Source organism: Geotrypetes seraphini, chromosome 3 (genome assembly GCF_902459505.1).
Source record: "Geotrypetes seraphini chromosome 3, aGeoSer1.1, whole genome shotgun sequence".
Classification (NCBI taxonomy): domain Eukaryota; kingdom Metazoa; phylum Chordata; class Amphibia; order Gymnophiona; family Dermophiidae; genus Geotrypetes; species Geotrypetes seraphini.
Window position 1 is genome coordinate 125676032 of NC_047086.1, and position 27061 is coordinate 125703092.

General features: G+C 41.0%; 1 protein-coding gene across 3 annotated transcripts in view; it reads left to right on the plus strand.

The window, feature by feature from the left end:
• The window catches only part of KIF13B (kinesin family member 13B), a 485412-nt gene that overhangs the window by 268893 nt on the left and 189458 nt on the right, over positions 1 to 27061 (plus strand). For all 3 annotated transcript variants that reach the window (XM_033935468.1, XM_033935467.1, XM_033935469.1), the window contains exons 22-24: positions 535 to 708; positions 4904 to 5061; positions 6664 to 6796. In XM_033935468.1, the coding sequence (XP_033791359.1) occupies positions 535 to 708; positions 4904 to 5061; positions 6664 to 6796 (465 nt within the window). The remainder of the gene's footprint in view (positions 1 to 534; positions 709 to 4903; positions 5062 to 6663; positions 6797 to 27061) is intronic.

Below are 27061 nucleotides of genomic sequence, written 5' to 3' on the forward strand. Positions count from 1 at the left end.
TTAGTGGTCATAAGGGCTGACGGCTTATTGGGGGGATATTCCTTGATAAAGCTACACAGCGAAACATGTCGGTATGACATTCCCCTAGCCGAAGATCACACCTAAAAGCTAAGTGATAGCTTATAAAAATATTTGAATTTTGAAAGTGTTTGATAATATGCAGAAGTGAAGAATAATTGTTAAAATTGGATAGAATAATTAGGACCCGATGACGAGTTGACACATAAAGCTTGGAACAATGAAATACTATTGAGTTCCAAGTGGTGCCGCTGAGGATCCTTTAAAATTGGATTTAAACTTGAATATACATAAGGGTATTCTAATGGTGGAAAAATTATACTGCCATATGTGGAATAGTCTTGATTAAGGACCCTTGTGAAAAATAGACTGTGTTATTGGTGAACTATATAGATAGCCATTTAATTCTTTGCTGATCATCAAAATAGAAACTGTCTTCCAACAAAGTTATCCTTGGATGCCTGTTAAGATTTCCAGGCCCTCTCTATATGTGACTAACTTTCTTCTTCTGCTCAGATTAAAATACTACAGGCTACAGGTCTACCGCAGCATCTCTCCAATTTTGTGTTCTGCACGTACACTTTCTGGGACCAGCCAGAGCCAGTCACGGTTGCCCCTGAGGTGGACCCATCCACATCATCTCCTCTCACTAAGGAGCCACAGTGCATGGTCGTCTTTGATCACTGCAAAGTAAAGATTTATTTTTTATATATATTTGTATTTATTTGCTAATTGTAGCTTTTAATTGTTTTATTTGAATTGTATATAACCACTGCTTTCACATACAGCATCATCTTATAAAAAGAAGCATCATTAGAAAATGACAGTAAATGATTTATATAAATCATTAAGGCACAGTACCTGAAGAGAGTACTGAGCATCATATCCTGAAACACATTAAATCTATCAAAAAAGGCTGTCTTCTAAAGGGATACTGGAATAAGATCTAGCTGCAGAAATGGTGCAAGGACCACATAACATATGAGGCATTACAAGAGACAATCTTGGAGGATTCATATATTTGTGGCTGTAGAGAAGTTTCAGAGAGTTTTGAGTATGTTCCTAAAGAATATCTTCAAACAGTGCTTAAAAGATAAAGACCAATAGGAGGCCTGGAGTAGTGGGAGTAAGGCAAATGGCTTGGGAGTGAAACTGAGCAGAAGAAACGGAGTACATAGTAGAGAGTTGGTTTCAAAACAAACATACTTAAACCATGCAGAATATTGATCCCTAAGAATGATATTATAGGTGTCGGCATGTTTGGGGACTCAGGTCCAGGTACTGCCACTGGTCTCACCAAAATATTCCTCTCATACATTGGTTCACCACCCCTGCAGTCTTGTATGTGTCTGTCTCCTTTACCTTTATTCCCACAGTCCAGTAGCTCATTCTCCTAACTCCTAAACTTTTCAGATCCAGTACATGCTTGTAATTTCTTACACTTCTACAGAGAGCTTTTCACCATATAAATCACTATGGAGGCATTCTGCAACTGGACACCTCCATTTAGGCACCCCGAGGACTTGTACTAGGAATCTGTTCTATAACCCCTAGGAGAGGCATGGCCTAGTGACCCCTAGGAGAGGCATGGCCTAGTGACCCCTAGGAGAGGCATGGCCTAGTGACCCCTAGGAGAGGCATGGCGTAGTGACCCCTAGGAGAGGCATGGCCTAGTGTTTAGAGCTGCTGCCTCAGCACCTTGAGGTTGTTAGTTCAATCTTAGTTTGCTCCCTGTGACTCTGAGCAAGTCACTTAACCCTCCATTGCCCCAGGTACCATAGTTAATGGTAGATTGTGAGCCTGTCAAGAGAGGGAAAAAATGTAAGAGTACTATTCAATGTATTGTAAACCACTTTGGGCAAATCTCTTCATGAAAAGGCAGATAATAAATCCCAATAAATAAAATAGATAAGTATCCAGGTTCCATTAAGAATACTAGCATAATCTGGTATGATAAGTACTGAGACAGACCAAAGGTCTTGAAGCCCAGCATCTTGTTTTCAACATTAGCCAAACCAGGTCACAAGTAATGTTGCAATCCCAAATGAGTAAATTAGATAGACAAACTGCTTTAATATGGTTTATGGACTTCTCTTTTAGGAATGTGTCCAAACTTTGTTTAAACCTGCTTACACTATGTGCTTTATAACACATTATCTGACAACAAATTCCAAAGCTTAATTTCATGTTGAGTGAAGAAATATTTTCTCTAATTTGTTATAAATGTATGTTCCTGTAGTCCTTATACTTTTGGAAAGCATGAACAAGTGATTCATGTCTACCTGTTCCACTCACTCAAGATTTTTGAAGCCTTTCTATTGTATCTCACTTCACCTGTCTCTTCTCCAGGCTGAACAGCCCTAGCTTCTTTAGCCTTTCATCATTCTAGTTACCCTTCAGTGTACCTCTTCTAATTCTACTATATCTTTTTTGGAGATGTGGTGACCAGAATTATATCCAATATTCAGTAGCCCTATGGAGTATTACAAGGCATTATATTTATTTTATTCTCCATGCCTTCCCTCATAATTTCTAACATCTGTTTGCTTTCTTGCCCAAATTTCAATGTAGTATTCTCCCCTTCTTATCCAAGATACTTGAACGTGCTATTCACCTCCATCGCCTAGACTTCCTCTCATCTCAAGCTATTCTTGATCCATTTCAATCAGGCTTTCGCCCACTGCATTCCACGGAAACTGCTCTTGTTAAAGTTTCCAATGACCTGTTCCTTGCCAAATCCAAAGGCCTCTACTCTACTCTCATCCTTCTCGATCTGTCTACCGCCTTTGATATTGTTGATCACCACCTTCTTATCATCCTTCTCGATCTGTCTACCGCCTTTGATATTGTTGATCACCACCTTCTTCTTGATACACTCTCCTCAATAGTATTCCAGGGTTCTGCTCTCTCCTTGTTTTCTTCCTATCTCTCCCATTGCACCTTCTGTGTATGCAATGATGGTTCCTCCTCTACTATCGATTGGTGAACCTAAAGGCTCTGTTCTGGGACCACTCTTTTTCTCAATCTACACTTGCTCACTTGGAGCGTTGATCTCCTACGACTTCCAGTATCACCTCTGTGCTGATGACTCCCAGATCTGCTTCTCCGTTAAAGATATCTCTGCAGAAACTCAAACCCTAGTTTCAGCCTGCCTGTCTAACATTGCACCTTGGATGTCTCACCGCCATCTAAAATTGAATATGGTTAAAATGGAGCTGCTTATCTTCCTCGCTTCTCTATTGATGTGGACATCGCTATCATCCTCCCTGTTTTGTCTGCTTGCAATCTCAGGGTCATCTTTGACTCCCCTCTCTCCTTTTCTGTCCAGATACAACATATCGCTAAGACCTGCTTCTTCCTCTATAATATTACCAAAATCTAACCCTTCCTTTCTGAGCACACTTATCTAGTTCCTCATCACCTCATGCTTAGATTTCTGCAACTCGCTACTCTCAGGTCTTCTGCTCTGTCATCATTCTCCCCGTCAGTCTGTCCAGAATTCAGCTGCATGACTCATATTCTGTGAGAGCCGCTATATTCATGTTACTCCTCTCCTAAAGTAACTTTATTAGCTTCTCATCCATTTCCAAATACAATTCAAACTTCTCTTAATGACTTACAAATATATTCACTTGGCTACCTCTCACTATCTCTCTCCACTTATCTCCCCCTATGTTCCCCCCCCTCAGGCGTGCTCCATTCAGCTGATAAGTCCCTCCTATCTATGCCCTTCTCCTCCTCTGCTAACTCCAGACTTTCTATCTTCTATCTTGTTGCACCGTATGCCTGGAACAAACTGCCTGAATACCTATGGTATGCTCCATCACTGGCAGTGTTTAAGTCCAAGTTAAAAGCCTACCTCTTCAAGACTGCTTTCAACTCCTAACTCCTCACATCTTGGGTCCTTGTGTCTCCAGCCTTATATGTCATGTCTGTCTGTCCAAGTTAGATTGTGAGCTCTTTCGAGCAGGGACTGTCTACTAAATGTCAAAATGTACAGAACTATATTTATCAAATAGTAGTAGTAGCAGTAGTGGTATCAACGATGACACCTAGATTTTTTTCTTGGGTAGTGACTTCTAATGTGGCACTTAGCATCATATAGCTATAGTTTGAGTTACATTTCCTCAGACTGAGTTTCTGCCCAGTTCCTGTCTAGTAAGGTCCTCTTGCAATTTCTCACAATTCTCTTTTTTTTTCTTATCTTATTTTTATTATACATTTTCAAAATACATCTTCTGTTTCATCCCTTCTGGATTCCATATATTAGGTGTTCAATCCCAACCCGCATTCCGGGTGTTGAAAAAATCCACATCTTTTCTGAACACATGCTTCACCCCCCACTCACTCCCACCCCCCAGGCTGAGAGTCTGCAAACAACCTTAGTTTCAATTTCTGCAATCAGTCCAAGCAGAAGTCTTTTACTGTTGCTCTGCTTCTGTTTATTTTTTTTGTTGTTGTTTAAAGTTCATTTTTTTGGAGGGTTCAGTGCCTTGAAACCCCTCCCTGATGGTCCCTTGCCAGACTGCAACTTCACAGAGAAACTCTGGTGGATCTGTGGAGCCAGCCTGCTGTGTGCCACCCTCTTCAAGTGCCCGGAGTCCTTTCCCATGGAAGTTTGCTGGCCGGTGACTGTCACCGGTTTCTAGTGCAGGCTGCGTGTATCTGGACAGAAACCCACTCGGTTTTCAAGGCGCAGGCTGCCTTTCCCGCCCCAACCACATCACTGCTCAGTTTGTCTATGATAGCAACAAATTACACTAGATAATAAAGGAAACAATTGGATACTGAACATTTGAGACTCAAATCAGTGTACCTTTGTTCAAATTTCATACAGGTCGAATATGCAGGACCTTGTTTGCATTAACCTGTTATTTTCTTATAGGAATTTTCTGTTAATATCTCTGAAGACTTTGTCGACTATCTTGGTGAAGGGGCCTTGGCAATTGAAGTATATGGTCATAGACAGAATGATCCTCGAAGGAGCCCAGCACTGTGGGATTTGGGAATTATTCAAGCCAAAACACGCAGTCTCCGAGATAGGTGGTATACCTTTACACTTTACATATAGTTTCCTCCCCTCTTAATTATAAGGATATGTTGTAAGATTGCCCCACCAATTAAGATAAACCACGTGAGTACCCTGAAAATTGAGTTAGGCAGTAGGGAGATGTGCCATACAAAGGGATCATTGGAAGAGCATGGAAAAGTCAGATGGGAAAGGAGTTTGTGTTCAGGGTTGGGGAGTAGTATAGATAAAAGGAAGAATGAGCAAGAGAATAAAGAGTGAGGGTGTGGAGAAAGAATCAGCAGTGGGAACAGGCATGGTTTACGGGAGATGTAGAGGCGTTTTGGAGTCACAGTTGGAAAGAGACTTGCTTAGTAAGTCCCAGCACTAAAAAAAATTATTATTATTTTCTTGTTAATGTTCTTTGCATGTGCAGAGTGAGTGATGTTTTTTTAAAAATGTATTTTAACAGTTAAAATATTCCAGAAAACCACCAGATTCTGATCTGGCTACACTCAGGCATTTAAGTTCAGATTCAGTAAATGGCATCCAAAATTAGGCACCAAAAATGTGTGTTAAATTGGTATTCTGCAAAGGGTTTTAACCCTTTGTAGGATATGACTTTAGATCTTGCAACTAATATTGGATACTGGATTTATGCCTGCTGAGACCTGGTGAAATGCTAGCGCTCAGCTTAGGAATGGGTATGACATTATTCTATAACATTGTGCCTAACTTTTGGACAAACCCCCTGATCTGTCCATGCTCCTCCCCATAGCTTCAACCCCTTTTGAGTTGTGCACTACGAAATTCAGGTGTAGATGCTCATGCAAATCCAAATTGTTGCCCATTAACTAATTAATTTGTATGCAGATCTGCCCTGGGTGCCCACATTTGTGTGACCTATATAGAATCTGGGAATTAGTAGTCTAGGAAATGTTTGCTGTAAGAGTTTACAGTGCAACTCTTGATCTAGTAGACACGGGCTGGGCGGTATTCAGCTTGCAGAGGTTAGCAGTTTTAAAACTGTAGACTTCCATCCTTCAAGCTACCAAAAGTGCCTTAAATGTTTCTAATTAAGCAACATTAACAATATTGACTTCCAGAGCAATCCTGTTCCCGTTAATAACCTTGAAAGTGGGATTAGGACAAAACTCCAAGCTTCACTTCAGATTTCATGTCGTGTCCCCTTTGTACATTTCCATTACTGATTGGGAAATGCCCCCTCCCAGAGATAATGTCACACTGTTGAAGACCTGTAGCTGTATGATGTGCTTTGTGGACCTTTCACATGCATATATAGTACATTTGAAATTGGTGTACTTTCACTGACAATTGCTTAAGGAAAAGCATCTTTATGTAGTTATCTACTAGTTTATGTAGGTAATTTACCAGGGGAAAAACTGTACATGCAATTTTGAAAATTCAAATGTATATGCTCATTTCCAGATGCGCCTCCCCCCTCCCCAATATATAGATAATAGTGCACAACAAGTAGACCTATGCACATACTTTTACACACACATAAAGATAGTGATTTTTAAAAGCCCATTTGCACAAGTAAAGCATTGTTTTTCATGCTTAAAATTATTCTCCTTGAGTGTGCTCTTTTTTAACATGTGTGTTGTATTTCCCAGGTGGAGTGAGGTCACCCGGAAAGTAGAGCTCTGGGTTCAGATCCTTGAACTGAATGAGAATGGAGAGTATTGTCCTGTTGAGGTACTCCCTGCTAAGGATGTGCAGACAGGTGGCATCTTCCAGCTCAGACAAGTAAGTTAAGATATTATCAGATTTCAGACTTCTGGCTTTATTTTCCAACCTTCTGATGCAGCTTAGGAATTGCTTACCTGGCTATGTGCAAGGGAAGAGGGTTTATAGCAGTGATCTCAATCTCGCGGCCTGGGGCCCACATGCAACCCGCCAAGTACTATTATGAGGCCCTCATTATGTTAATCATAATCACAAAAGTAAAATAAAAAGGTTGCTTGATCATATGTCTCTTTAGCTATAAATTACAATATTATTATTAAGACTTAGCTAAAAGGAAAGATTTATAAACTATAAAGAGTTTTACCTCATGCAAAATTGTCATTTCTTTAATAAGACATTAACTACTTTTTCTGAGGCCCTCCAAGTACCTACAAATCCAAAATGTGGCCCTGCAAAGGGTTTGAGTTTGAGACCACTTGTTTATAATGTGGTATGCTGCACTATTTGAATTAACTCACATACTGCATATTTAGGCTAATAATAGCAAAATAGGAAAGAACCCTGAAGATTTTATTCATAACTAGTGTTTTAGCCCGATACATTAACGGGTGCTAGATGCCCTTTCCTATGTCCTTAGTGCCACCTCCTATGTCCTTAGTGCCCCCAGTGCCTCCTTCCCATGTCCTTAGTATCCTTTCCTATATCCTTAGTGCCCCCAGTGCCTCCTTCCCATGTCCTTAGTACCCCTTCCTATGTCCTTAGTGCCCCCAGTGCTTCCTTCCCATGTCCTTAGTACCCCTTCCTATGTCCTTAGTGCCCCCAGTGTCTCTTTCCCATGTCCTTAGTGCCCCCATTGCCTCGGTCCTGTGTACTTAGTGCCCCCAGTGCCTCCTTCCCATGTCCTTAGTGCCCCCAGTGCCTCCATGTCCTTAGTGCCCTCAGTTCCCCTTCCTATGTCCTTAGTGCCTTCAGTTCCCCTTCCTATGTCCTTAGTGCCTCCAGTGCCTCCTTCCTATGTCCCCCTCACTACCTTCCAGAATTCGTCCCACCCACCCGAAGTCAGTCTGCCTGCCTCCCACGCTCCCATCCCCCTGGGCAGTAGAACCGTTGTTTCCCCCCCCCCCCCCGCCACTACCGCCGCCGCACTGTAAACACGCTGCTTCGTGGCCTTCTACTGCCCGTGATTTCCTCTGCTGCGTCTCAGGGACATGACAGAGGAAATCAGGGCAGTAGAAGGCCGCGAAGCAGCGTGTTTACAGTGCTGCAGACACTGCTGGATTCAGGAGGTTTTTGGTCGTCTCGCGGTGGGAGGCTCGAATGGGAGGGTCAACAAGGGTTCAGGTGCGGCAAAGAGGGATGGGGGGTGCGCCAATGAACAACTTACTTATTGAGGGGAGAGCCGCGCCGGGCGATGTGTAAGGGAGCCGACAAGACCACAGGGACCTTTGTATGTGCGCATGCGCACTCCTGCCAGCCACAGACCTACTGATCACGGATCACGCAGGTAAGAGTGCGCATGCGCTCTTAGGCCCAGATTCTCTAAAAGTGCCTCCCGATTTTAAGCAGCTGTAGGCGTCCTACAGCTGTCTAATCAGCCAATCGGGATGCACGTTTTTTTTAAAAAAATGCTCCCCAGGCAGGCCTGAAGGCGCCTCCGGGAGCCTAGGGAGACCCGCAAGATGCCTAAGCTCGTCTAAGGGCCTTAGGCGGGCCTTAGGCTGAACCTAGGCGGCCGTACGCGTCTCCCTAGTAGATGAGAAGCTTAAAAATGTAGGCCAGCAAAATGCTGGTCTACATTGTAAGTAAACGCGGCCGCTATACTTATCGCGGCAAGGGATCTCTCTGCCGCTATAAGTATAGCGGGCCGTGGCCCCTAACCGATCACTGGCAGGAGGGTGCCCAAACCCTCTTGCCCGAAGACGAACCCTCCCCCGACACTACCGACCGCCCCCCCCCCCCCCCACATTCCCGATCCCCCCCCCCCCCCCGACAATATCGGTCGCTGGCAGGAGGGTGCCCAATCCCTCCTGCCCAAGACGCACCCCCTCTCCCCCCCCCGGCGCTAACAACCCTCACTCCACCAAACCTGTTCTTACAGATGGGTCTTGCACGTCGAGCAAGCAGGCACGCCTCGTCGAAATGAGGCGGGCCCGCCCCTTCCCGGCCCATCCCGCCAAAACCTAAGGTCTGATTGGCCCAGGCTCTAGAAGTGCGTCTTCGGGCAGGAGGGATTGGGCACCCTCCTGCCAGCGACCGATATTGTCGGGGGGGGGGATCGGTCGGTAGTGTCGGGGGGGGGCGGTCAGTAGTGTCGGGGGGGGTGCATCTTCAGGCAGGAGGGTTTGGGCACCCTCCTGCCAGTAATTGGTCAGGGGCCACGGCCCGCTATACTTATAGCGGCAGAGAGATCCCTTGCCGCGATAAGTGTAGCGGGCCGTGTCTAATCTAACCCGATTCTCTAACCCGCGTCTGTAACATGGACACCGGTTACAGAATCGGGGTTTAGTTTAGGCCGATTCTGAATAGGACGCCTCTCCCGGGCGTCCTATACAGAATCAGGGCCTAGGTGTCTTGCGGGCCTCGCCTTCAATATAGGCGGCCTGCCTGGGGAGCATTTTTTTTTTTAAAACGTGCATCCCGATTGGCTGATTAGACAGCTGTAGGACGCCTACAGCTGCCTAAAATCGGGACGCACTTTTAGAGAATCTGGGCCTCAGCGTTTTATTATAGTAGATATGTTCAACTAGTTAGATTTACTGATACATCACTTCTGTGATTTATAAATCCTAAATTTGAAGGTTTTGCTAGTTTTTTATTTGCATTTTAATAATTACAACATTGAAAAGGAAACAAAAAAGTAATAAAGAGGCAGAAATATACTCTAGAGAGTTTAACACAACAATAAATATGTCAGGCATATAGTTCTACCTAGGAGGAGATGAGGGTTAAAATGCTATGGAAAACTGACCTAAACTAACAAGACATTACTTAAAAAGAAAAGTAGGATATAAAAACCTCTTGCAAACTAAATATACAACCTGATATAAATTGATTCTTGTGAAATAGTAATAGGCTGTTTTTTTTTTGTTTTTTTTTACAAAGATACCCTTTTACCTTCAAGGAGAAATTTAGCTGAGGAACATCATAGAACATATAACAAACATTCTATAAAGAAATTATAAATGTACATAAAAACTGAAAAGTTGCTTCCAAAGAAAGCATCAATTGCTTTTATTCCAGAAACTATTATCTTCTAATTTGCACATCTAGACACATCTGGGAAGACAGAAACCTTTGTTAGCTACCAATTGAGGCCAGAGAAACCTTCAAATTGTGTGTTCTATATTTAAAACACTATATAGACATGCACCGTCTTATATGATTCATCTTATACAATTATCCAAAGGTGGTGATAGACCATGTTTATGTTAACAGATGTTTCTACGCTTCCTAACAGTTCATAAAATTAAATATTGGTGAAGTGAAGCTATTTATCTACACAGAATTTTGTGTGCCTTTAATAATCATAATGAAACTGAGCTCGCACAGATTGCCCTGATCAAAAGTTTACATATTGTGGAATGATTGGGCTGATATACACTCACGTTGATACACACACACACAGGTTGAGATGGCAATGAAGGGTAAGTATTCACACCTAAGCCTTGTTTGAGTGACTATTTATATACAGACACTAATTTCAATGAGTTTCTTAGCTCTTGGGAAACCATTGTGCATTTTATCCATGGCTGCGCTGATTGCTGGTTTCTGAAGCAAGGCGAAAGCAAAAGAACTGTCAAAGGATCTGCAAGCAAAAGTCGTTCAATTTTATAAATCAGGAGGATATAAAGATGGAGGGGAGGCATGGTTATTGTGCCCCTGAGGCTATAATAGCCTAGGCCCTAAGATATACTCTAGTTATGGACTCTTGTGCATTACTCTCCTCCTGGGATGGCAGCAGACTGAGAAGAGGAAATGAGGCAGGGGAAAAGGGGTTGGGATAGTGGGTGGTGGATAATTATGTGCTTACTTAGTTGATCTGGATCATTCTTTGGCAGGAGTTATGTTCATTTGTATTTCTTTTTCATTGGATGACTTTTGCTGTCTCTGTTTGTTTTTCTGTAAAAATTGTTTGAAAGTAAATCAGGAGGATATAAAAAGATATCCAAAGATTTGAAAATGCCAATCAGTACTGTTCAAACTCAGATCAAGAAGAGGAAAATTATAGGTTCTATTAATAACAAGTCACAGTCAGAAAGATTTCAGACAGAACTGCCAGGAAATTTTGTAGGGATGCAAAGAAAAACCCACAAGCAACTTGTACAGAAATACAGGTTTTTCTGAAACAGTGGTGTGGCTGTTTCAGCATTCACAATAAAGAGATACTTGAACAAAAATGGGAGGCATAGTAGAGCTGCCAGAAAAAAGCATTTGCTATACCAGTGCCATAAAACATCCTACTTACTATTTGCCAAACAGCTCCTAGAGCTCTAAACTTCTGGAACAAAATAATTTGGAGTGATGATACCAAAATTGAACTTTATGATTATAATCATAGTCTCCATTTAGAAAGGAGTCAACAAGACCTATGAAGAGAAGCACACCATCCCTGTCGAAAAGCAGGGAGGTGGATCTCTGCCGTTTTGGTGGGGGCAGCTACAGCAACACAGGGAATTTAGTCAAAATTGATGGCAGGTTCAATGTAGCATCTTATCAGAAAATATTGCAGCAGAATCTGCATTCATCAGCCAGGAAACTGGGGCGCACTTGGACTTTCCAACATGACAGTAATCCAAAACATAAGGCCAAGTTGACCCTTCAGTGGCTGCAGCAGATAAAAGTGAAAGTTCTGGAGTGGCTGTCATACAATCTTCCGACCTCAACATCATTGAGCCACTTAGGAGAGAACGCAAACTTGCAGTTCATGCTAGAAAACCAAAAGATTTATAAGATCTGGAGGCATTTTGCCATGAAGAATGGGCAGCTTTACCACATGAGAACATAAAGGGCCTCATTCACAACTATCAGAAAAGACTGCAAGCCATAATTGATGCAAAAGGAGGCAATATATGATATTAAGAACTAAGGGGCTCATAATCGAAACAGAAAACCATCTAAAAACCAGCCTAAATTGGCAGTTGGACAATCGGTAACAAAAAACATCCAAGTGCCAATAATCAAACGGGGTTTTAGACGTTTCAATTTCAGATTTGTAGAATGATCGATAAAGGTATATCATGGGGTCCAGCAGTTTTCTTATGTATTTCTGGCTTAACGATTATCAGAGAAATTTAGTAAGCCATTGTTCAGAGGCTGCTAAAATTAATGTGGCCTACTTTTAAATATTGACTTTACCCATATTAATTTGTTTATTTAATTTTCTATACTGTTCTCCCAAGGGAGCTCAGAATGGTTTACATGAATTTATTCAGGTACTCAAGCAATTTTCCCTGTCTATCCCCATGGGCTCACAATCTGTCTAATGCACCTGGGACAATAGGGTGATTATAAGAACATAAGAATAGCCTTACTGGGTCAGACCTGTGGTCCATCAAGTCCAGTAGCCTGTTCTCAAGGTGGTCAATCCAGGTCACTAGTACCTGACTCAAACCCAAGGAGTAACAATATTCCATGCTACTGATCAGGGCAAGCAGTGGCTTCCCCCATGTCTTTATTAATAACAGATTATCCCAGGACAAGCAGGCAGCATATTCTTGACTGATGGGTGACGGCACCGACGGAGCCCCGGTACGGACACTTTTAGAGTGATTGCACTCTAAGAACTTGGAAAGTTCTAGAGGCCGCACCGCGCATGCGCGAGTGCCTTCCCGCCCGACACAGGCGCGCGGTCCCCAGTTTCTTAGTTTCCGCGGAGCTAAGAAGTCGCTTTTTCAACGGTTGTTGAAAATTTTTTCTAACGCCTTCCCGCTCGCGTATTCTTTTCGGGTCTTTTTGCCCTTTTATTCTTTTCTTTTCTGTTAAAAAAAAAAAAAAGTTTACTTCATCGAGTTATTTTTTTTTTGATTTTTCGGTCTGCCCCGGCGGGGCCTACTGCCACCATCGAGGCCTCGGCCTTCGATTTGGCAGAAGCCGTCTTTACGTTCATGCCCCCTCAGCCAGGGTTCAAGAAGTGCCAGCGGTGTGCACGGCCTATCTCCCTTACGGACCCACACAACTGGTGTTTACAGTGCCTGGGTCCGGAGCATCAGGCTTCCACCTGCACCCGCTGTGCCACACTTAAGAAAAGAACATTAAAAAATCGCCAAATACAACAGCGCTTGCTTTTTGGCACCGAGATGTCCGACCCCGTGACATCGGCACCGGCATCAGCTCCTACCCAGTCGGCACCATCCTCGTCGACGCCACGCAACACCGCGCCGGCGTCGGAGCACTCAGGTAAGCCGGCTAAGAAGCCTTCCCCGCTGGAACGCCCTCCGGTCTCCATTGCAGCGAGTCCAGTCCTGCCGACCGTGAGGCGCCAGCGGAAGCGCTCCGCCCCTATCGAGGTGAGTCCCTCGACATCGGGCTCCTCATCTCTGGGGTGTAGAGCGGCACCGCAGGTACCGCAAAAGAAAAAGGCGGTACCGGTGCCCTCCCTTGATGATCGCCAGTCTGAGCCGCCGGTACCGAGAGTGGAACGACCTATATTATCTACTTCCTCTCTTTCGGTGCCGCTACACTCGGCCTCATCGGTGTCGATACCAATCCTTGCACCGGAGCCGACAACTCAACACCAGTCAGTACAGACCTCGGCTCCGATGCAACAGGTAACATCTCCCGGTACCGCTTCGATGAGGTCGGGTAAGTCGGTACGCAAATCCCGACACCTGGAACCATCCACCCCTGAGTCTCGGGACCGTAGTTCCCATATTCGAGACCCTGATCTGTGGGGTGATTCTGAAGAGCCTTTTCTTTCAGAAGGTGAGTGTTCTTCGGGGGAGGATGAGCCTGATATTCCTGATCCTTCCTCCAAACATGATTCCACGTCTTTTTCGTCATTTTTAAAAGACATGTGTGAATCTCTGTCCATTCCTTTGGAGGCTGAGTCTAAAAAGTCTAAGGCCTTTCTAGATGCTCTTGATTTTGACCAGCCTCCAAAGGAATTTCTGAAACTCCCTCTTCATGATATCTTGAGGGAGACTTTTTACAAAAATTTAGAGACTCCTCTCACTGTCCCGGGAGCTCCCCGTAAATTGGATTCCCTGTATAAGGTTATCCCCATTCCAGGATTCGATAAACCCCAGCTTCCACATGAGTCTCTCCTGGTGGAATCCACACTTAAAAAGTCCTCAGGAGCTAGTGTGTATGCTTCTGTCCCTCCTGGCAGAGAAGGCAAAGCCATGGACAAATTTGGTAAGCGTCTCTATCAGAATGCGATGCTAGCTAATCGATCTGGCAACTATGCTTTTCATTTTTCTTTTTATTTAAAGCATCTCCTTACCACCATGGCTTCCTTTGAGCAGTACCTGCCTGAGAGGAAACGTTTGGCCTTTCACCAATGCTCTTCTTCTCTTTTTCAGCTCAGAAAATTTATGGTAAGATCTATATATGACACCTTTGAACTTACCTCTAGAGCAACGGCTATGTCTGTGGCCATGCGCCGCTTAGCCTGGTTGAGGGTATCCGAACTTGATGTTAACCATCAAGACCGGTTAGCTAATGCACCATGTTTAGGGGATGAGCTGTTTGGAGAATCCATGGACTCAACTACCCAAAAGCTCTCCGCTCACGAAACACGCTGGGATACCCTTCTTAAAACCAAGAAGAAGCCCCCACCAGCACGTCCGTTCAGACAGCAATCGACTTACCAACGCCGTTATGTGGCTCATCCCTTACAGTCTGCCCCTCAACAACCTAGGCGGCAACGTCAGCAGCAGAGGCAAACACCTAGACAGCAATAGCAGCAACCTGTCAAACAGCCTCCACAGCAAAAAACGACTCAGCCCTTTTGACTTGATTCTCCAGGGCATAGCCAGCATCCAACCTTCACCACTCCTGCCTCAACCCATAGGAGGGCGTCTATCTCTTTTCCTTAGCCGGTGGGAAGTTATCACTTCGGACCAATGGGTCCTCAACATCATCCACCACGGCTACTCTCTCAACTTTCAAACCCTCCCAGGCACAAGTCTACCAAAAGAGTCTGCTTTGCACACTCCCCAGTCTTCCCTCCTCCTTCAGGAAGTTCAATCCCTCCTCCTTCTGAGCGCCATAGAGAAAGTTCCTCCGGAGCAAAAGGGGCAGGGTTTCTACTCCCGTTATTTCCTAGTCCCCAAAAAAACAGGAGATCTCAGACCTATCCTAGATCTTCGCGATCTCAACAAATGCTTAGTCAAAGAGAAGTTCAGGATGCTCTCTTTAGCCACTCTTTACCCTCTTCTCAATCAAGACGACTGGCTATGTTCCCTCGATCTCAAAGAAGCATACACTCACATACCAATCAATCTGGCCTCCAGACAGTACCTACGCTTCATGATCAATCATTGTCATTACCAGTACAAGGTGCTACCCTTCGGCCTAGCCTCCTCTCCAAGAGTGTTCACCAAATGTCTGATTGTGGTGGCTGCTTTTCTACGTTCCCACCACCTTCAGGTGTTTCCTTACCTGGACGATTGGTTGATAAAGGCCAATTCATCTCAAACAGTTCTTCAGGCCACCAACCAGACCATCCTATTTCTACGTTTGCTGGGGTTCGAGATCAATCTACCCAAATCTCATCTCATCCCCACGCAGAGACTTCAATTCTTTTTTTTTTTGAATGTCTCATAGTTTATTTAAATTTTGATTAAACGTTTATCCAAAGGTACAAAGCGTTGTACATAATAATTTAAAATAGCTGGGGAACAAACGTTTTAGATAATAAACATGAACAAACATTTTTTTTTTTTTTTTTTTTATAAATCTTTATTCATTTTCTTATGTTACAACAAGTGTTTTAAATAAATTCATTATAAACTTGAATAATCACACTTGATTAACTTACAGATTAATATCAAATTTAAAATTTCTTTAGAAAATCAATATTTTATAAAGTTATAATATTATGTAAGAAATTTAAATTAATATAATTATTATTGAATATAATAATCTTCCCTCCCTCCCTCCCTCCCTATCAATACTGAATGAGAAATCTTTATTCATTTTCATATGTTACATCAACAATATAAATTCATACTAATATTTCAGAAAACTAAATTTATATAATTCTTAGTTAATATAATAATATCCCATCCCCTCCCCCCTCCCTTCTATTCAGTAATACATGAATAAAATTTTTAAATGCTATTCTTTCCATATTTCATATTATAAATCAAGTATTAATATATTATATAATATTTAGAGATATGATCCCTTTTTCTTCTAATCAAATTCTATACATGGGAAAATTAATCATTCTTTACAATATTCAGTTAATGGTCTCCATATTTTTTGAAATTTATCTGTATGTCCTTTTTGTGTTGCTATAGTGAGCTCCATTTTGTATATATGACATACAGAATTCCACCAGAATGTATAATTTAATCTGTCATGTTTTTTCCAATTGAATGTGATTTGTTGTATTGCTTTTCCAGTTAAAATAAAAAGAAGTTTGTTATTACTTGATGATATTTGACTTCTTGCTCTCATAGTTGTTCCAAATAATATGGTATCATATGTCAAGGCTACCGGATTTTCTAACATCCTATTTATTTGGGGCCAGATTGATTTCCAGAATGTTAAGATGAATGGACAATAGAATAAAAGATGATCTAATGTCCCAATTTCAACATGACAGTGCCAGCATCTATTTGACCTAGAGCTATCTATTTTTTGTAATCGAACAGGGGTCCAGAAAGCTCTATGTAAAAGAAAAAACCAAGTTTGTCTCATAGATGCTGATACCGTACATTTTAGCCTCCAAGACCAAAGTCGTGGCCATTGAGATGCACTAATTTGGTGCTTTATCTCAATGCTCCAAATGTCTCTAAGACCATTTTTTGGTTTTTTATTTATATAACCGGATATTAATTTATACCACTGTGCAGCTTCATGACCTGTTGAATTAATCTGGAAACACAGGAATTCCAAACTGTGATAATTAGTAAGATTTTTCCATTCAGGGAACCCTACCTGAATGGATTGCTTCAATTGCAACCATTTAAAATATTGTGTTTTTTTAAGATCAAATTTATGTTGCAATTGTGAAAACTCCAGCAACTTTCCATTTTTTATTATATCATCTAAAATACGAATACCTGCTGTCATCCAGTTTTTCCAGATTATTTTGAAACCGCCTATTTTGATCTTGGGGTTTAACCAAATCGTTTGAGTTGTTGATTTACTAATTGGAATAGGAGTTAGATTACTTATATATCTTAAAGTTTTCCATGTATCCATGAATATTTTATGTTCTTTGTATAGCCTTGGCATTTTGATACTAACTACATGACTGAGACGTAAAGGAAACATGAGTCTCCATTCAAGCCAGAACCAATCTGGAATATTATCAGTGGGCTCTGGGAGGATCCAATACATACCTTGACATAAAATATAGGCTTGATGATACCTATAGAAGTTGGGAAAATTTACCCCTCCCTCCGCAATTGGTCTTTGTAATGTCACTAAAGCAATTCTGGGATTTTTCCCAAGCCAAATAAATTTTGTCAATACCTTATTTAACTTTGTATAAAAAGATTCTTGAAAGAAAACTGGTATCATTCCCATTTGGTAACAAACTACAGGTAAGATCATCATTTTAACTGTTTGTACTCTTCCCCACCAAGATAAATGTAAAGGATTCCATTGTTCACACATCTCTGTCACTTTTTGTAATAAACATTTTTCATTAATTTTCATTGTGTCTTCTAAATCTTTTGAAATCCAAATTCCAAGATATAGTATCCTCCTTCCAAACAAAAGAGAATGTATTAAATAAACCTTTTGTACAGTGTACATTTAATGGAAGTATTTCTGATTTATTCCAATTTATCTTATACCCTGAAAACTTTCCGAATTTATCAATTAGTTCAAGCAATTGTGGAATGGTGGATTCTGGATTCCTCAAATATAATAATAAATCATCAGCATAAGCTGATATTTTGTATTTTCTATCTGAATGAGGTATACCTTGTATTTCCTTTACTTGTTGGATTGCTAATATTAAGGGTTCTAAAACTATATCAAACAGTAAAGGAGACAAGGGACATCCTTGTCTAACTCCTCTCTGTAGATTAAATTTTTCTGAAAATGTATTATTTATATATAATCTAGCAGAGGGGGAGCTATATAATGTTTGTATCATTTGTATGAATCCAGGACTTATACCAAACCATTCCATAGCCTGATACATAAATGTCCATTCTATTCTATCAAAAGCCTTTTCTGCATCTAAAGAAACAGCAAAAGTAGGCTCATTCATTTTCTTTGTTAAATATAACATATGGAATGCTAATCTGGTATTATGAGATGAATGTCTTTGAGCAACGAATCCTGTTTGAGGCATACCTATAATATGGGGAAGAGCATTAGCCAATCTTAATGCAAGTATTTTTGCTAATATTTTTCCATCTACATTTATTAAAGATATTGGCCTATAGTTTGAAACCAATGTGGAATCTTTATTTGGCTTTGGTAAAACAATAATTAAAGATTCTGCTATAGTGCCATTTATACATCCTTTATTAAGTTGATATTGAAAAAGATTTAATAAATAGGGTAATAATAAATTTTGAAATGTTTTATAAAATTCCACTGTATATCCATCACCACCTGGAGCGGATCCAACTCTAAGGGATTTCAAAGCTGTTTCTAATTCTTTTAATGATATTGGCTCTTCCAAACTTCGTTTTATATGTTCAGGAACTTTTGGACCCTCTAACATTTTCAGAAATTCTAAACCATCTTTTTCTTTATTTAAATAAGTCTCGGAAGTATAAAGAGATTTATAAAATTTTAGAAATTGTTTTAAGATAGGTTCAATTTGTGTTAATGTGTCACCTTTTTCATCTTTTATAGCAATTATTTTTGATTTCTTTTTTTTCGCTTTGAGATAATTTGCCAATATTCTTCCCGACTTATTTGAGTTTCCATAATACAATGCCTGCTGGGAGAATAAATCTTTTCTTATTATCTTTGATGAGAATTCATTGTATTTTACTTTAAGTTTTAATAATTCTTGTTGTATAGAATATTCCCATTTTTCTATTAATTTTGATTCTAAAATTTTTATTTCTGTTTCCAAATTAGAAAATTGTTTTCTATTTTGTTTATTAAGATAAGCCGAATAAGAAATAATTTGTCCTCTTATTGATACCTTAAAAGCATCCCATAATATTTCCCTAGAGATTTCATCTTTATCATTTATTTGAAAATAATCTTTCATTTTTGTTTGAAAATTCTCACAGAATATTGGGTCAGCAAGCAATGTATTATCAAATTTCCATATTGGTCTATTTGTATTTTGATCTGTGATTTTAATTTCAATCCACACTCCACCATGATCAGATAATATGATTGGATCAATGGCAGCTTGTGTTACTTGATGTGCTAGGTGTTTTGATATAAATATATAATCTATTCTTGAAAAAGAATTATGAACATGAGAACAGAAAGAAAATTCCCGTCCATTAAAATGAAGTATTCGCCAAATATCTGTCAAATTACAAGTTTGTACCAAATTATCTAGTCCCATCGATTTCATATATCTACTTGGGTTTTTGTCTAATAAAGGATCCATAACAGCATTAAAATCCCCAGCTACTATTAGATTTGAAGTAGCCAGTGGTAAGATCAGTTGTTGAAGAGTCTTAAAAAATTCATTTTGTTTTGAATTAGGGGCATATATATTAAACAACGTCATGGTTGTATTTCCCATGCATATTTCCACTTTTACCCATCTGCCATGAACATCTGATTCTTTTAATTTAAATAAAGCTGAGCATTTTTTATTCACTAGAATAGCAACACCTGCTTTTTTCCCTATGGCTGGTGAATAAAAACAATGCTTTATCCAACCACCTGTCAACTTATTAGATTCAATGTTTGAAAGGTGGGTCTCTTGTATGCAACATATATCTGCATTTTGCCTTTTTAAGAACAGTAATGCTTTTTTCCTTTTTATAACATGATTTAGACCATTAACATTCAAAGATATTATTTTAAGAGACATTTATAATTATAATTTTTATAATATATTTTCTATATAATGATATATAATGTTTTTTATTAATATATTTTCCCAATATATTTAATAAATTATAATTTCCTTTTATTATTTCTATATCTCCTTTATATCTTTCTTTCCCATTCCCTCCCGTATCCCTATTTCCCTCCCTCCCCCACCCCCTCTTATTAAATACGATTACTTGGGTACGCAAGATGAGGTTAGGTTAAAATAACTCCCCCAAGCTAAATTAAAATATTCTTTATTTACTACTAATAATTTATCTCCCTTTATCTAATATATTTCCTATATATCTAGCAAATAAATATTTTTCTTATATAAATTTTATATAAAAAGTTAATGTATTTAAATCCATATAAGAAAATATTATCTTATCTTTTGATAAATCTATATAAGATTTATCAATGAGATTTACAATCTTGCATATATTTATCAAGAATCAACTTTACATTCATTATACTGATATCTAATAATATTATTATTTTAATAGTACTATGTGGATCATGAAGTGGAGTCTGTGTGTCTTAAAATGTCTTTATATAGGTATGTTTGTTGCAATCAGTCTATTTTTCAACCTTTACTCCAATTTGTGTTGTGAGGAAGAGATTTAGGTAAAATTCCCAGTTGTAAGACTCCTAGATTCTTTTCTTTCCCCCAATTTCTGTCTCCAAAAACGTTTTTGTGTTGCCTATTCAGTTCAACCTTGTAGGATTCAGTATTCCTCTCTCATTGTTTCTGCTAAATAGTCCAAGACATTCATCATTCCCTCAAGAGAGCAAGTAATGAAGATGTTTCCTGACTAGGGACTTGATTTTATTTTTGTCAGTATTGAGGACAGCCCGTCAGTCAAAGTGCCAGAGAAATAAAAGCGCTGAATAACTTCGAAGCTAGTTCAGTATTCGAGAAGGAGAAAATCAGTTACACCTTACATACAGCACAGTCTTTTTGGATTTATTCTGTGTTATTCCAGACTGAATCTCCTCTCTTTCATAACAAACTTAGCAACATTTTAGAATCAAAACGGAAGCACTTCCTTTTACAGGATATTCTCTCTGTCAACCAATCTCTTTTTGTTTTGTATTTTGTAACTCCCCAGCAGCGTGATTGGAGATTTTTCCTGTCCATCAACCACATTTCCTGTTTGTATATAACCACTCCCATATTTAGTTACCATATTTACTTCTCTGTAAATTTTTCATTCGGATCTCCATTTAATCCACGTTTTCTTCTGTAAGTACATTTTCTTCAAAATGTTTATAAAACTTTCCTTTAAAAAGTATAAGTTTATGTACTCTTATAAAGTTTGTTTTATTTCTTTTTTTTTTCCTTCAAAGAATGTTGGTTTTGTATAGTTCCATGTGTGTGCTGTAGCACATGTAGTTCCAGTCCGTTGTTTTTTGAATCCACTTCAAAGTTCTAAATTTTAACTGTAAGTCATATTATTAATAAAATCAATTCTTATATGGTGAATATTTTAGTAAAGTATTAACAGATCTATACATACTCATTTTTCTCATTAGGTTTTCCATTAAGATGTTTAGGATGTCATGGGTTGTTCATATTGGTCCAGAAATTCTTGTAGTTTTGTTGGATCTGTAAAATTCTGAGTTTTATTTGCAATAGTGATCTTCATTATTGCTGGATAAAGGAGCCCATATCTAGCCCCTAAAGATTTCAGTTGTGGTCTCATATCTAAAAATTTTTTCCTTTTTAATGCGGCTTCCCTCGCAAAATCAGGGACAATATGTATTTTTGAATCTTGACATTTGAGATTTTTATTTTCTTTAGCTAATTGACAAATTTCCAGCGCTTGTTGATGTCTCAGTAGTTTGAATATTAATGTCCTTGGTCCAGTTTGTGAAGTTTTCCTTTGTGTTGGTATCCGGTGTGCCCTTTCGATTTCCAGTGGTGTTTTAAATTTTAATGGTAGCACTTTAGGTAGAAAGTGTTCCAAAAAAGTAATAGGATTATTTTTTTCTACCCCTTCCGGTATTCCTATTATTCTTAAATTATTTCTTCTTTCACGGTTCCGGCTGTCTTCAAGGTCTTTTTAAATTTCTTCTACCTCTTTCCATATGATTTTGTTTTGTCTTGCGTTCAGATTAAGTTGTTCAAAGTTATCCTCTATTAGGTTTATTCTGTTTTCCGTCACTTCCACTCTTTTAGTTAATGCTGCTGCATCTTCAATAGCTTTTTGTAGTTTTTTTGTTGCTGTCCAGAACAATTTCTTTAATTTGTCTTAATTCTTCCATTACATCGAGGTTGTCATCTGATGGCAGTGGAGCTTTTGAAGGAGTGATGCTTGGCTCCGGTTTTGATCTTTTATTACTTCCTGTACCGGATCCTCCTGCTCCTAAATCGCTTTTGTTCTGTTTGCTAGACGTCATTGTCTTTCAATATTTAGATATTTTTCTTTTGAATTTTGATTTTTTTTGTAGTAATTTCAAAAATTATAGCTTTTGATCATGGAGCTATTCGTTTACCCGACCATCGGAATGCGCGTCCAAGCCACGCCCCCCCAGAGACTTCAATTCATTGGAGCAGTCTTAGACACAGTCCTCATGAGAGCGTTTCTGCCATCCAACCGTCTTCAAACGCTTCAATCTCTATGTCAGCAGGTGCTTCCACAACATTCCATCTCTGCCAAACAAATGATAATACTCTTGGGTCACATGGCCTCCACAGTTCATGTCACACCACTTGCCCGTCTGCACCTGCGCACTCCTCAATGGACCCTGGCTACCCAGTGGTCCCAAGCGATGGATCCTTGCTCACGTCACATATCTGTAACATCATCTCTTCGTCAGTCTCTACAATGGTGGTTGACATCCTCAAATCTATCCAGAGGTCTTCTGTTCCATCTACCTCCTCATCAACTTGTCATCACCACCGACGCCTCCCCTTATGCCTGGGGAGCTCATTTGAACGAGTTCCAAACTCAAGGACTTTGGACGGCCCAGGAAATGAAACATCATATCAATTTCCTCGAACTCAGAGCGATGTTTTATGCCCTCAAGGCCTTCCAACATCTTCTCTTTCCTCAAGTCCTCCTGCTATGCACAGACAATCAAGTTGCAATGTACTACATCAACAAGCAGGGAGGGACGGGCTCTCGCAGCTTGTGCCAGGAAGCCCAGAAGATTTGGGCGTGGGCCACAGATCACCATCTATTCCTGAAAGCTATCTACATTCAGGGAGAACAAAATTCCTTGGCGGACAAGCTCAGCAGAGTTCTCCAGCCTCACGAGTGGACACTCGATCCTTTCACTCTGCAGTCCATCTTCGCTCAGTGGGGCACTCCTCAGATAGACCTTTTTGCAGCTCCTCTCAATCACCAGCTGCCCCTATTCTGCTCCAGACTTTACTCTCCTCACCGTCTGGCAGCAGATGCATTTCTCCTCGATTGGTCCAATCGGTTCCTGTACGCTTTCCCTCCTCTGCCTCTCATGTTGAGAACCTTGTTCAAGCTCAAGAGGGAACGAGCCACCATGATTCTGATTGCTCCGAGGTGGCCCAGACAACATTGGTTCTCCCTTCTACTTCAACTCAGTTCCAGAGAACCTTTTCTTCTTCCACTGTTTCCTTCTCTGCTTACACAGCATCAGGAAACTCTTCTACATCCCAACCTCCAGTCTCTGCACCTGACAGCTTGGTTTCTCTCGGCCTGACTTCTCATGATACTCTTTTGTCCCAGCCTGTTCGTTCAATTCTGGATGCCTCCAGGAAACCGGCCACTCTGCACTGTTACCATCAGAAGTGGACACGTTTTTCTTCCTGGTGTCTTCTCCATCATCATGATCCCACTTCCCTCGCAGTGGAGACCTTGTTGGATTATCTTCTTTCTTTATCTGACTCTGGTCTCAAGTCTTCTTCAGTCAGAGTCCACCTCAGTGCTATTGCGGCGTTTCATGAGCCAGTCCATGGAAAACTCCTCTCAGCTCATCCCTTGGTGTCCAGGTTCATGCGGGGTCTTTTTAATGTGAAACCACCTCTTAAAGCCCCTCCTGTTATCTGGGATCTCAATGTGGTTCTTTCCGCCTTAATGAAGCCTCCATTTGAACCTTTGGCTACCGCTTCTTTCAAGTTTCTCACTTGGAAGGTACTTTTCCTTATTGCTCTTACCTCTGCCAGGAGGGTCAGTGAGCTACATGCACTAGTTGCGGATCCACCTTTTACAGTCTTTCATCATGACAAGGTGGTTCTGCGTACACATCCAAAGTTTCTCCCTAAGGTTGTCTCTGAATTCCATCTCAACCAATCCATTGTTCTGCCTGTCTTCTTTCCGAAACCTCACTCGCATTCTGGAGAACAGGCTCTACATACTTTGGACTGTAAGCGGGCTCTGGCTTACTATTTAGACCGTACTAAGCCCCACAGATCATCTCCCCAACTATTTCTGTCCCGTGATCCGAATAAATTGGGACATCCTGTTTCTAAACGTACGTTGTCTAATTGGCTAGCAGCGTGCATTTCATTCTGTTATGCTCAGACCGGACTGACACTGGAAGGTTCTGTCACGGCCCATAGGGTCCGAGCTATGGCAGCATCTGTAGCTTTCCTCCGTTCCACTCCTATTGAGGAAATCTGCAAAGCTGCCACTTGGTCCTCAGTTCATACTTTTACATCTCATTATTGTCTGGATGCATTCTCCAGACGAGATGGACACTTCGGCCAATCTGTTTTGCAAAATTTGTTTTCCTAATGGCCAACCTTCCCTCCATCCCTCTTTTTGTTAGCTTGGAGGTCACCCATCAGTCAAGAATATGCTGCCTGCTTGTCCTGGGATAAAGCACAGTTACTTACCGTAACAGGTGTTATCCAGGGACAGCAGGCAGATATTCTTGCGTCCCACCCACCTCCCCGGGTTGGCTTCTTAGCTGGCTTATCATAACTGGGGACCGCGCGCCTGTGTCGGGCGGGAAGGCACTCGCGCATGCGCGGTGCGGCCTCTAGAACTTTCCAAGTTCTTAGAGTGCAATCACTCTAAAAGTGTCCATACCGGGGCTCCATCGGTGCCGTCACCCATCAGTCAAGAATATCTGCCTGCTGTCCCTGGATAACACCTGTTACGGTAAGTAACTGTGCTCTATGGACTTTTCCTCCAAGTTGCTTTCCCAGAGTCACAAGGAGCAGCATGGGTTTGAACCCACAACCTCAGGGTGTTAAGGCTGTAGCTTTAACCACAGTGCCACACTCTCTCTAATCTGGAAAAGCAATTGGTGGTTGGAGTGTAAGGCCGCAAGTTTCCACTGTCCTCCCATCATGGATTTGATTTTCTAAGCTTTCACATAAGAATGAAAAGGTTCTGCCAAGTGAGATTTTCTGTGTGTCATAACAACATAAAAACATAAGCAATGCCTCCGTTGGGTCAGACCTGAGATCCATCGTGCCCAGCAGTCCGCTCACGCGGCGGCCCAACAGGTCTAGGACCTCTATTTATACCCCTCTTTCTCCTTTTCCAGCAGGAAATTGTCCAATCCTTTCTTGAACCCCAGTACCGTACTCTGCCCTATTACGCCCTCTGGAAGCACATTCCAGGTGTCCACCACATGTTAGATAAAGAAGAATTTCCTAGCATTTGTTTTGAATCTGTCCCCTTTCAACTTTTCCGAATGCCCTCTTGTTCTTTTATTTTTTGAAAATTTGAAGAATCTGCCCTTCATGATCTTGTAAGTCTCTATCATATCCCCTCTAAGTCTCCTCCAGGGAAAAGAGACCCAGTTTCTCCAATCTCTCAGCATATGAGAGGTTTTCCATCCCTTTTATCAGACATGTCGCTCTCCTCTGAACCTTCTCGAGTAACGCCATATCCTTCTTAAGGTACGGCGACCAATATTGGACGCAGTACTCCAGATGTGGACGCACCATCGCCCGATGCAACGGCAGGATAAATTCTTTCGTTCTGGTTGTAATACCCTTCTTGATTATACCTAGCATTCTATTCGCTCTCTTAGCAGCCGCTGCGCACTGTGCCGTCGGCTTCATTGTCATGTCCACCATTACCCCCAAGTCCCTTTCTTGGGTACTCTCATTCAATAACATCCCTCCCATCGTTTAGTTGTACCTCGGGTTTCTGCTTCCCACATGTAATACTTTACATTTCTCAACGTTGAACTTCATCTGCCATCTCGTCCCCTAGTTTGTTCAAGTCCCTTTGCAATTCTTCGCAGTCCTCTTTAGTCCGAGCTCCACTAAATAGTTTGGTGTCGTCCGCAAATTTTATTATCTCACATTTCGTCCCTGTTTCTAGATCATTTATGAATATATTAAATAGCAGTGGCCCGAGCACCGAGCCCTGCAGGACCCCACTCATGACCCTCCTCCAGTCCGAGTAGTGGCCCTTTAATCCTACCCTCTATTTCCTGCCCGCCAACCAGTTTCTGATCCATCTATGTACGTCTCCTTCCACCCCATGGTTCTTCAGTTTCCGAAGTAGGCGTTCATGGGGTACCTTGTCAAAGGCTTTTTGGAAATCTAGATATATGATGTCTATGGGGTCTCCTCTGTCCATCCGTTTGTTAATTCCTTCGAAGAAGTGCAATAAGTTTGTTAGGCACGATTTCCCCTTGCAAAAACCATGTTGGCTGGTTATCAGAAGTTCGTTTCTTTCAAGATGTTCATCAATGTTTTCTTTTATCAGCTTTTCCAAGGGAGACCACTTGTGAGGCTAATTATTAGAGAATGACATGGTGACGAAATTCATCACTGTTCCCATCCTCGCGGATAACCGCAGGAAATAATCCTATGACATTTTTTAGTGTCTATTTCAGCCTCAGTCCTTCTACACCAGCATTCTTCAAAGCAAAGCTTGAGGGTCACTGGTTGTGGCCATTCATACTCTGATTCTTCCCTCTCTCCTTAAAGAATGACATGAAGATTGTTTACTGCGGTTATCCGCGGATACGGTAACAGTGATTAATTTTGTCACCATGTCATTCTCTAATAATTATCTTGCCTTGATTGGTCAGTTATTGCAAGTAACATTGTTTTAAAAGGGCTTGATGTCAGGAATGATTTAAATTCTTTTGCTGGATTTGTAGACATCCAGGGAATCTTTCTCTTTGTGCCTACAGTTGTCTGGAATAAAGTTCTTATAAATAGTGGGTTTAGAATCTACATTTGAAGAAACTAGCCTTAACTGGTATTGAGCAATGATGCTTCATTTT